Source organism: Castanea sativa, chromosome 5 (assembly GCF_040712315.1).
Source record: "Castanea sativa cultivar Marrone di Chiusa Pesio chromosome 5, ASM4071231v1".
NCBI lineage: Eukaryota > Viridiplantae > Streptophyta > Magnoliopsida > Fagales > Fagaceae > Castanea > Castanea sativa.
The window spans coordinates 45,850,396-45,862,843 of record NC_134017.1 but is presented as its reverse complement, the minus strand read 5'-3'; the positions used below and the strand labels follow the sequence as shown (position 1 = coordinate 45,862,843).

At 34.6% G+C, this 12,448-nt stretch overlaps 1 protein-coding gene across 1 annotated transcript; it reads left to right on the top strand.

Annotated features, from left to right (window-relative positions):
* Positions 1 to 222: 222 nt before the first annotated feature.
* LOC142633669 (uncharacterized) lies at positions 223 to 4,588 on the top strand. The gene is made up of 2 exons (XM_075807909.1): positions 223 to 915; positions 3,556 to 4,588. The coding sequence occupies exons 1-2, from the start codon at positions 416 to 418 to the stop codon at positions 4,403 to 4,405; spliced, it is 1,350 nt and encodes a 449-aa protein (XP_075664024.1). The 5' UTR covers positions 223 to 415; the 3' UTR covers positions 4,406 to 4,588.
* The last annotated feature ends 7,860 nt before the right edge of the window (positions 4,589 to 12,448 follow it).

Below are 12,448 nucleotides of genomic sequence, written 5' to 3'. Positions count from 1 at the left end.
AAGATTGTCTTTAAAACATCATTTTGTCACATGAATTAAGATTGTCTTTAAAACACCATTTCAAAATTAAGTTTACAATAGTGTGTAATAAGATTTTCTGTATTTTTATCTCAAAAGGCCATATCATAACATGGGGTATTATAAATATGGGCATTATGGGAATTTAAAGCTCATGATCCCTCACTTGTCTTAAATATCCGTCACGGTCTGTGGGTTTACAATGGACAGCACTGTTCGTATGCATGTGCTTTGTGCTTCCTCTCGTTTTTGCTCTCAAAGTCGCCTTCCTCCTTGTCCCACTCATCCCATATTCCCCTTTATTTTTTTCAAAGTCAGGCTCACAGAAAAACTTATACTATAAAGAAACAAAACCCAATAACTATTTCTCAACCTCTTTTTCTCTTTTTCTTTCACTATGTGTCCCTCGCAACCCCCAAACATGTCCAATTCTTCTTCTTCTTCTTCTTCTTCTTCTTCTTCTTCTATTTGGTTATTATCTTACATAAAGCTCCAGTTCTTTGGTCGAATCCGAAGGTTCCTACGATCAAAGGCGGCTCGCAAGCGATACGGGTCGACCACGGATCGATTCGATATAGTGAGTATCAAAAGTAGTGTTGATGATGATGATGATAAAGAAGTAGTAGCACAGCAAGTTATGGGAAGAGAGAAAAGTGAGGATGACTCGGCCGTGGTGCTACAGAGGTCAGTGAAGAAGCTTCACTTTGGGAGGTGGGAAGAGAAAGAAAAGGCGGCTAAGGAGATTGAAAGGCTCACAAGAGAAGATGGGAAGACTAGGAAGTTGATGGCAGAGCTGGAAGTTATACCTGTGTTGGTGGCTATGGTGGCTTCCGATGTGCCTAGTAGAAGGCTTGTTGGGGTCACGGCTTTGATTGAGCTTGCTCATGGAACTTACACGTAAGTTTTACTATTTCTTCATTTCTTTATTTATTTTTGAAGAAAGGTTAGAGATATAACTTTTTTCATAATTTTGATGGGATAGATTGTCTGTTGTTGAAAAAAATATGATAAATTTATTATTTATATTAAAATAATTGTTAATGCTCACGGTCAACAATCGTGGTATAGGTTGTGTTCATAAGAAAATCAGTTAATTTCATTGTTTTATAGGATTAAATCAATGGTTCACTATTATAGTTGTTCATATATATGTTTTTAGATTTCTTTTTGGTGTTTTTTTTTTCTTTCTATTGGTATGACTATATTATAGAGAGTTGGAAAAGAATGCATCATGCATAACTTCCTCTTTGATATTTCAAGCATAATAATTGACCATACTGTCATTCACCATGCTGCATGTATGCGTCTAATTAGTTGTACAGTTAATCATCTTGGTGCAAGTGGAATTCATCTTTGGAACAAAGAAAATTGAAGGCATGAATGGATATTATTGAATGAGTTGTAAATTTCCTTCTTTTTATTTATTTATTTTTTTCATGGAGTAATATTATAAGTTTATGGAGTCAGCAAAATTTGGTTTGGGTAGTTACTTGGGTTATAGGAATAGGAATGCGACACGTGTAGGTCCAGTGGAAGATTTGCTTATATTCTTTTGTAAATTTTTATTTTTCCAAAAAGAGAGTTATTATTATTTTTTTTTTTCAAAAGATGTTTTAAAATTGAGGCTGCTAATGCTAACTTCTAATCCTTTTTTAATAGGTTTAGCTTTGATTGGTTGTATAAGTTTGTTAGGACAGATAGGGGAAGAAAAGTTGGGACCCTTACATTTTGTTAGGTTAGCGACTTAGGAAGATTATTTAGTGATTAAACATAAGAATAAGCTTTCCTTTTTAACTCCTTCATTCAAATTTTTGCACAATCGAAACATTTTAGTGTATATATATATATGAAACAGAGGTGAACCCACGTGGAAAGCATTTATATTTATCTTAATTTTTGGCGTTTTATGTTTATTTTCCTAACAATGTTGACATTGTTGAGCTCAAGATGGAACCCTTATGGGCACCACCACTCTTTGACTCTTTGAGTAGTGATAATAATTAATAGCCAGGGATTCACGATTCACTTCACGTGGTAGTTGGCATTGCTGCCGGATTAGGACTTTTGGACCCTCTATAATTCCTAGTTTTTTTTTTCATAAATGTTGCAGAAAACAATGGGACATAAATGTTTCTAAAAAGGGCAATGATGAATGGGTCTTCATGCACTTCTCGATCTAGCTAGGCTGTTGCACTCATAAATATACTCACTACTTTAATAATGATAATATTAATTGTAAGAAGAACAGAAGGGCTCTCTGCTCCTTTTCATTTTACTATTTTTCATTCGAATCTGTGGCAATTGACAACATTCAAGGGTGGGAAGGATAGCGGTTACCTTTGATGTAGAAGTTTTTTTTTTTTTTTTTGACATGGATGTAGAAGTATATTTGTAGACAGTCTATAAAAAAAGAAAAAAAAAAACTTGTAGATAGTAAAAATGGAACAAAATAAAGGGCTTTTTTTGGCTTTACACATTTGATAGAATAATTAGGGATTCAATTTTTTTTTTCTTTTTATAATCTTTATTACTTGTTAAGGTGGTAAATTTTTCAAATGAATATATCATTGACATTATTTTTATTATGCACAATTACAATAGAGCACGTCACTAATTATAAAATTGTTTGAAATATGCAGCCCATCAATCAAAGCATTGATCCAACCATCATCCATATAACTAGGGCTTATGTGCTTTCTAACATGTGTTCATGCATTTCCTGAATTGTTTGAAATAGACCAAATCAGTAATTATAAAATTGTTTGAAATACATCAAAGCACCCGACCATCATCCATATAACTAAGGCTTCTGTGCTTTCTAACGTGCGTTCATGCATTTCCTGAATGACCCATTTTAATTACTTTTAATTACAAGAAAAAAAATTAAGGTCATACATAGCATCTTGATCATGGATGGAATAAACCATTACCAGCATATATAGTATATGATGGGGGTATCATTAGCTTTAAAGAACCAATATATAATTAAGCAAAATGTGCCCTTGAATCAGAGCGCCATAAGGTGCGCTGACTGTCCACTAAGTTCCACAGTGGTAGGGAAATTTGGACAAGGAACAGTGTGTATTGAAGCGACATCTTTGTCTTTTAAAAATTAGAAAAAATCAGTCTATGGGATATAGCGTAGTGGTTCAGATTCCAATAATAATCTTTAGACAAATGAAAACTTCGTCTATTGACCTCCACTTTCCAACACAGATCTATTGACTTCATCCAGATTGGAATTCTTTAAATAATTTGGTTAGTTTTGATCAGAGAGATTTATATTTAATGGGTACCCTTGAATATTTTATAAGAAATTATGCAATTACAGGCCACCACTTGTTTTTTTTTTAATCTAACTTAACCTATTATTTTTGCTTGTTTTATTTAAATAACCAATTCAAGTTTCGAGGTCATTATTGACTCGATTTATGTGTCATTCTTATTTTCAACCTTTGTTAGATGAGAGTTGAAACATGTTGTGCTTCTGGTCCTAATTTTTCTTTGTCAATTTCTCTCTTTTTTTTGTCCAATCAGGAACAAGGTGCTCATGGTGGAGGCAGGAATATTATCCAGACTACCAAAGAATATTGATATTATTGACGAATCAACGAGAAGTGGATTTGCTGAATTGCTCTTATCATTGTCTTCTCTAGCAAACAACCAATTCCCTTTTGCCTCATCAGAAATTCTCCCATTTCTCACAAGCATTCTAGAATCATCAAGCTCAAGTGTTGAAACTAAAGTGTTGTGTTTGGGTACTTTATACAACATGTCCACCGTGTTAGACAGTGCAGGACCTCTAGTCTCTAATGGGGCGGTACAAACCCTCCTGATGCTCTCCTCAATAAAAGACCTATCAGAGAAAGCCCTTGCAACACTTGGGCACTTGGTGGTGACCTTAATGGGAAAGAAGGCATTGGAAAATAGTCCAATGGTGCCACAAAGCTTGATGGAGACTTTGACATGGGAAGATAAACCCAAATGCCAAGAGTTATCAGCTTACATTTTAATGATTTTGGCCCATCAAAGCTCCGCCCAACGCCAAAAAATGGCCAAGTCAGGAATTGTGTCGGTACTACTTGAAGTGGCATTATTGGGTAGCCCTCTAGCCCAAAAGAGAGCACTAAAGCTATTGCAATGGTTCAAAGACGAGAGGCAAGCAAAGATGGGCCCACATTCAGGCCCACAAACAGGAAGGATTACAATAGGTTCACCTATAAATCAAATGGAGGCTCAAGAAGGAAAGAAAATGATGAAGAATTTGGTGAAGCAAAGTTTACATAAGAATATGGAAATGATAACACGGCGTGCCAATGCTAGTGAGGACAGTTCTAAGCTCAAGACCCTTGTGATCAGCACAAGTTCTAAGAGCTTGCCATACTAAAGATTTATAAACATACTTCAATATTCAGGCCTCCATCGGGAGATAGCACATGTTAGATTTGAGATTATACATGGGAAAGAGGGATGTTTTACCCCAGAAATGCATTCCTTGTGCAGTATGAATTGTGACATTTGTATATCATGGACAATAAAGATGAAAGGTTTCTTAAGATGGGAAAACAAATGAATCCTCCCGGTAATACATTGGATTTGGTCACCCACAAGTTGTGGCTAAACTTGAATGTGTTACCAAGTGAAAAATTAACCAATTTCTTTTTTCAACAAATTGAATTTTTGGGACTAATAATGTTCCCTAGGATTATAAATCACAATTAAAATGTTACTCATTCTTTTTTCTTTTTTCTTTTTCTTTTTGTTTTGAGGTGATACTCATATTCTGTATGCTCTACCCACCTAGAAGAAGTTTATTTGAAATACTTTTTTATGAGCTTTTCCCTATCATTAGTTAAACTGAACATCTATAAAGGCTTGGTCTTTTCGGTCGAATTTTACTACCAAAAAAGTCAGAAGAGTCAGTATGACTGACTCTCTTTTCCCGTTGTCCATCCGATAAAGAAGAAGGCCTTTTCTAAAGTGGCAGATCTCATCAGCTACAATATTAATAATATTAATTACCTATTCTAACAACCCCACTCTTATTTCAATCAAATATTATGATCAACTCCATTTTTGTTGTTGTTTCCCATCCGTACTTATTTAATGGTAACTAAACTCGAGCATTGGACCCCATAGCTCCAAAAATTCCAGGTTCCAACAGGGGGCAAAAATTAAAAAAGAGTGATCCAGTATTGTTCTATCGTTTTTTTTTTTTTTTGAGAAGATAGTACTGTTCTATAAATTCATAGCTTTTGTAAGGAAATGCATTAAGTTAAAAAGTCGAAACTTTGATCTTTTGTGCTCAAAGATTTTTTAAGAAAATAAAATTTACAAATATAAAATATTTACAAATCTAGATTGCTCATTCAAGTAAAATTTAGAAAAATGTTTAATTAATAACCCAATAGTAATGGTGTTCTAAGTGGTGTTTAATTTAATGTATGTGATTTGAACCTACCTCCCTCCCCCTTATTTTCTATCAAGTAAAAAGTGTTTCTAAATTTATGCATTTTTATGCTATGATTTATATATGGAAAATTCAACATGCAAAAGTTAAACTAAGATTACCCCAAAATGTGTGGAACCCAAATTATTAAAATCTCAAATAAAGAGATAAGCGAAAGCCGAAAGAGTGCAATGGTAGAACTTCATAGCAGGCTAGAAGGGCTTTTAGTGTGACTTTGAGATGTGGAAGTCACGATTTGCTATGAAGGCAACTTTGGGATGAAATTGTGATTTTGCAGCTTTATTTCCATTGATTAATTAAGTCAACTCAGTCCAGCTATTTGTCGTTGGCAAGAACCACTATGGTGGTTCACAGTGATGGGTAAGTTACTTGATCCCAGTGATGGTGGCAAGGGTTTGTTAATGGCCGCAGCTAGTACCAGGGTGATTGCTTAAGAATTTAAGGTTTGGGTTATTGCATTGGAGTGACGGTAAAAGAAATCGAAGGGTTGGATTTATTGGCTCTGATATCACCTTGAGTGTGAGGAGCAATGTGAAAGATATTGTGGTTTATTTTATAGCCCAAGAGGCTTAGAGTATATTTAAGGTCCAACTAGGGTTATCCTAGCTGCGATAAATACCACGCTTAAGGTTCATTGTAAGAGTATCCACAATGGTGGTGCTAAAAAGCTATTTTTAGCACCATCATCTACAAAAAAGGGTGCTACATTGGTAGTGATATAAGTAAATTTTTTACCTACACAGCTACAGTCAGTAAAAGAAATCAAAGGGTTGGATTTATTGGCTTTGATATCACCTTGAGTGTGAGGAGCAATGTGAAAGATATTGTGGTTTATTTAATAGCCCAAGAGGCTTAGAGTATATTTTAGGTCCAACTAGGGTTATCCTAGCAGCGATAAATACCACGCTTAAGGTTCATTGTAAGAGTATCCACAATGGTGCTGCTAATGGTGGTGCTAAAAAACTATTTTTAGCACCATCATCTACAAAAAAAAGGCGTTACATTGGTAGTGGTATAAGTAAATTTTTTACCTACACAGCTACAGTGCACAACTATATATGGTCGTGTACTATAGCTAAAAGCTTAAAAAAAAAAAATTTATTCCCCCCTCAATTAAAATATTATTTCATTACTTTTTTATTCTTTATCCTCTACCCGATTGTTCAAATCTCTCACCTCTCTCTCTCAACTCTCACCATCGCCAGGCCACCTCGAAGCTTAACTCTCATCAACCCACTCCCCTAACCCACACCACCATAGACCCAGCTTGCCTGCCCAGTTCCAACCCACCCCTTCCGCCACCCAACTCGCCGGCCCACGCCATCATATTTCCGACCCACATTGATACCATCCTCCTCACCCATCTTTGAAACCCAGCTCCGTTCATTCATTATTCTCACCAAAGCTCTCTATGCAATCAGCCATCGCTGACCCACATAGGCCACACCCTATCGCCGTCTTAGTGTGTGTGTTTTTTATGTTGTTGTTGATTCTGCTTTGGGGTTATTCAAAAGATCCTAAAATTTTTGAAGTTTTGTTTGTGCCTGTGCTTGGTGATTTTTAATGGTCTGGGTTGAGGAAAAAGATTGGGGATTTGGGTTGGGGTCATGCAACCTTTTTGTTTACTTACTAAGAAAACAAAGGATATATTAATAATTTGATTGTTAATTGAAATTGGGTTTTGCTGGGTCAAATGGTATTAATAATTTGATTGTTGTGGTAATTATTTTTTCAGCTTGTAAATGTTTGTATGAGAATTTTCTGTGTGCAGGGAGGTTATGGTGGATGTTGTGGTTGTGGTGGATGTTTATAATAGTGGATATATATTATTTTATTGTAGTAACTATATTATTTTATTGTAGTACATATATTATATTATTATGTTGTTTATATTATTTTATTATGTTGAAAGCTAAAATAGATCCACTGATACTGGATTTTTTATAAAGTGAGTAAGTAAAATAGATAAAGTAGCTTTTTGTGATGCCAAATAGCTAAAAAAATAGCTCCACCAATGTAAAAAAACGTAGCAACTAAAGGCTTTGTGTTGAGGAAGTATACCCTGTTACGAATGTATGCTTCCTCCCTCTCACAAGTCGATGCGACCTACAGCTAGTGGGTCCCATTAGTTGTGAAAGGAGAGAAACATACACCCGTAACAAGTGTATTTTCTCGTGTTTTGGATGTATGTCATTTGGCCAAATCACACAATCTTTGTGTTCTTATTCTCTCACTTCTACTTCTCCACATCAACATATAGAAATTGATTCTCAATTCTATGGAATGGTGAAGTTAAACACTTGATCAATATTCAAACACTTGATCAATATTCTAACACTCCCCCTTATTCTATGTGCCCAAACTCTCCCTTAATAAGTGGATCCTAACAATGAGATTTTTAATTTTTTAAATGGGAGGTAGGGTTGAGATAGGATTTGTACTCAGTATCACATGCTTTAATAGCATGTTAGATTCTCAAATAAAGAAAGAAGGAAAAGCAAAAGAGAACAAGAACTACATGGTTTAACCTAACAGTCTACATCTATGAGAGAAAACCTAAATGGCTACTTCTTTAATATTCATAAATTGGGTTTTTTTTAACCAAAAAAAAAAAACCCTTAGTAGGGTATATATAGGAGCTACATCAAACGTTACATGGACTGAAAATATAATTAGTCCTCTTGAGCCATAATATATTTAGCACAAACCGCAATATCTTTTAACACATAACAAGGGCTTCACATCTAATTGTTGGCGTATTGGAGATGTGAAGTTGGTGAGCATTTGGCAATAACCACTGGTTACCCAAAAAACACCCAACTAGGGCCTTTTGACTCTTTTCCCCAGTTATTGAATCTATGGAGGAAGCTACGATGGACTCTTTGATTGATGCTTCCACAAGACAATGGAACATGGACATGGTTGATGGCATTTTTGTACCTGGGGAGGTTGAAATTATTAAGAGAATTCCACTGGCTAGGTGTGCTTCAGTAGATATAATTTTTGGCCCATGACTCTCATGATAGGAAATATTCTTGTAAATCTGGATATATGCTTTCGAAGGAAGAGACTAATGGTGATATGTTTATGGAGACTCCAAATTCTAACAATGAACTTTGGAAGAGTATTTGGTCCTTAAGTGTGCCCAACTAAGTCAAGAATTTCATTTAGCGGGGCTTGTAGGAATTCTATGCCCACAAAAACTAATTTGGTATGCCAAACTATTCTCGATTGCCTGCTTTGTGACCAACGCAAGGCAGCCCCAAATCTACTCTACATGTTTTTCAGGCATAGACACCGCATTTTGCACCTCTTACGACTCAGACTCCTGTTCTCCAATTATATTAAAATTCTAAAGCCCAGGTTTAGTTTAAGGCCTGATCATATTGAAATTGACTTGAGGAAAGTATTTTTTAAGATTATAACTTTTTTGTGAATTAAATAAGTTATTTTTGGAAAATAAAGATCACACATACATGAGCATGCGTACGCATGTTAGTGTTCCAAAAACAATGAAAAACAAGTTTTCAAAATTTAAGTTTGAGTTTTGGAACAAATCTCACATCATCTAGAGTTGTTCCAAACTCTCATCTTTCAACTATAAAAAGCCATACATGGTACCTTTTCAAAAAATAGAGAAAATCCTAAGGCTAAACGTAAGATTCGCTAAAATTATTGAATCAAAGAGGGAGTTTTTCTCAAAACATTCTCAAGTCAATATTTTTCTTATTAGGACCTATTCTAGTCTTGATCTTCAAATTCAAGGTTTTCTAACTAATCTTATTTTGTTTGTGAATAGATTGCCTAAGGGAAACGGTCAAAATCAAGTCAAGGAGCCTTTTGTTTTGGATGTAAAGATTATAGCTTTTCTTGCCTCCTTTTCCTTATTATGTGTTTCTCTTATTCTTTTGCTTCATATATGTTTTAATATATTTTTTTTAGTTTAGGTTTACATAGCTTTTTAGTTTTTAAGCATGCTAGGTTGCTAGATTTAAGGTTTCCATCTAATGTGTTCTTGTTTTCTAGGTTTGGATTAGGGCGTGTATGCATACTCATGTTTTCTGTATAAGCACGCATGCTTGAGGTATGCATACACATACAACTAGGCTACGCACGCAGCCCTATGTATGTGCAAGCATACTCATGCCTATAAACCCTAATTTGAACATTTTGCTTCTATTTCTTTACTTTATCTATTTAATATGACTCTGTCTTGGTTTGTTTTCATGTGTATATGTCTCTGCTTCCATGTTTGTTTGCCTTGGTTGTTCTTCACATGCTAGATTAGGGTTTTATCTTCCAATTTTGTTGTTTTGCCATGAACATGCATGTAACATGATCATGTATTGATGCATAGGTACTGTGATATAGTAAAGTAAGTCATGCATTCATATGAACATGTATTTGTTTCGAATATGTTTTCGATGATAAGTGTGAACATGCTTGGTTGAATGATGAGTTCTTGATGTTTAGGTGCCTATAACCCATGTTTAATTGTAGTCATCTCTATGTTTTTGCCTTGGATATGATATATTGAGATGCATGATAAATGTATGCTAGGGTTTGGGATGAAAATGCCATATTGATTGCTTAGATGTATGTTTGTTTTGTGTGTGAACCTAAAATTCAAGTTTTGAATATGCCTTTAATAAGTTTAAGATATAAGACACAATGAGTAGAAGCTGACCCACGGGTCGGGTGGAGTTGGGTGCTTAACACCTTCCCATCCCTATACCTAAACTTTAGACACATGCTCTAGTAGTAGATCAATCTTTCCATGAAGGATGCTATATTTATGGTTCCTAGACCTATTTTAGATGGTGACTCCATTTTTTCTTCTTTGCCCTGGTCTACTTGGCCAAGGCGTACTCCCCCCGGTTGCGTCCACAGTGGGCATGCCCTGAGCTAGGTCCGGTATTGTCTACATTTGATGCTTGCAATTTCTGCCTTACTACTTACTTTTGGATTTTAAAGACCTTATGTCTTGGATTCTTCAGAAGCACCAGAGCCTAGAGCTGTTTGCTATGATTGCTTGGTCGATTTGGACTTAGCGAAATCAAGTTAGAAGAATAAACTCAGTTGCAATGTTGATGTTGATCATATAGCTCAGGTTGCCAAAGATCGATTTGAAGAATTTTCCTTAGTTCAACCTCCCAAGCAACCGCGAATTCCCAAGCCTCATAACTTATGGCAACCCCCACCTCTTGATTTGTTTAAGATTAATTTTGATGGAGCAGTTTTTATCCATGAGAATAAATCTGACATTGGAGTGGTTATTCGCAACAACTAGGGCCTTATCATTGCCTCTTTATCTCAGCAATTCCCTCAAGCTTTCCAAGTTAAGGAGATTGAAACTCTAGTTGCTATTCGTGCACTTGAGCTTGGTTCTGATATAAGTATTGCCCGTGATATGTTAGAAGGAGATTCAATCCTCATCATGAAGGCTTAATTTGAAGGACCGTGGGCTGTCTTTGACTTATTTTTCTCCTGTTTTTTTTTTTATAAATTTTTTACTCAATTACTTTACTCTCATATTAGGAGGGAAGATAATAATCTTGCTCATAATTTGGCTAAATATTCGATAAATATCCCAAAGTGTGTTATGTAGATGGAGGATGTTTCACAACAAGTCTTTTTTGTGATTTAGAGCTGGTTTTTTTTTTTTAATAAAAATGTTGTCTTTCTTCTCCCAAAAAAAAAAATTGACCATAATTGTAATTTGCACACATCCTTTCTTTACGTAGAGAATAAATCTGTGTATCATAGTTTTACTATTTTCTAAAATTAAATTTAAAATAACAAAAAAAGACGTCAACCTAGACTCTTTTTTTTTTTTTTTTTTTTCCCTTGGTTTTGGATATGGCCAGACTCCAAAGTCCAGACTCCAGAGTCGATCACAACAAAAATTCGAAATTTAACAATAATATAAAATTAGCTCTTTATTGTAGCCCAACTAAGGGGTCCACTTTGATTTTGAAGTTGAGTCCATGATCAATTTTAGCCCACCATACTTTTCTAAAAGCAGCCTAGCTCCAAATAGGAGAAAGTAAATTAGTTTCTTTGTTATCGTTTGGCCCAGCTTAAACCAAATTACTAATATGTGAACAAGTCTAGAAAATTGACCCCTTACGGTATAGGTTGGGAGGATTTAAGATTTTTAACAGTTTGTACCATATATTGTAAAGTTTTACTTGTTTTAAAAGAAAATTTTAAATTACATACTGAAAATACTTTAAATTCCTAAATGATTTTTAGGAAACAATAATTTCAGGGATATCAAAATTTTATAAAACAACTATTAAGTATTAACATGAATTTATCCTTGCTGATAAAAGCAAATGGAAGTGGACATTGAATAAAAAAACAATCCTTGGTGATAAAAGATTAAAAGCAAATGGAATTGATATTGAATCAAAAAACAACATATCATATCAAAATAATTTCAAAATCGTATAATAAAAAATTAAAAAAATTTCAAAATATTTTGAAAAATATTGTATATATATCTTATAAAGTAGTACACTACAAAATAAACAAAAATTGAAACATTTTGGATTAGATAGGTAACTTCAGCCTTTTGAAAACGCAACCTTTGTTTTTTCCTCAAGAAACGTAAGAAGCCCATCAAAAGATCAAGAGATTGATTTGGTTCCGTATGGGAAATAATACGAATTAATTTGGTTCCTCTACTTCCAATTGGATGTAGAACTCCATTAGGAGACTCCAAATTTTGGGCTAGATGACCACAAGAAAGTATTAATCATATTTGCACTGTATCCAAAAAAAAAAAAGCCTAATCAAGTTAGAGTTAAGGCCAATGATATGCTATCATGAACTTGACTTACTCATTACCCACAACTCTAAAAGAGAAATAATAATAATAAAAAAAAAAAGTCAACTAGAGGAAGTTATATTTTAGATAGAAACGCCTTCGGTGTCACGAAGGCTTGTGCGTGTGAT

Excerpts from the sequence above, each read along its gene's own strand:
- LOC142633669 (XM_075807909.1), top strand. The coding sequence starts at position 416 with ATGTGTCCCTCGCAACCCCCAAACATGTCCAATTCTTCTTCTTCTTCT. Across the intron at positions 916-3,555 it reads CTTGCTCATGGAACTTACAC|GAACAAGGTGCTCATGGTGG; the intron begins GTAAGTTTTACT and ends TTGTCCAATCAG.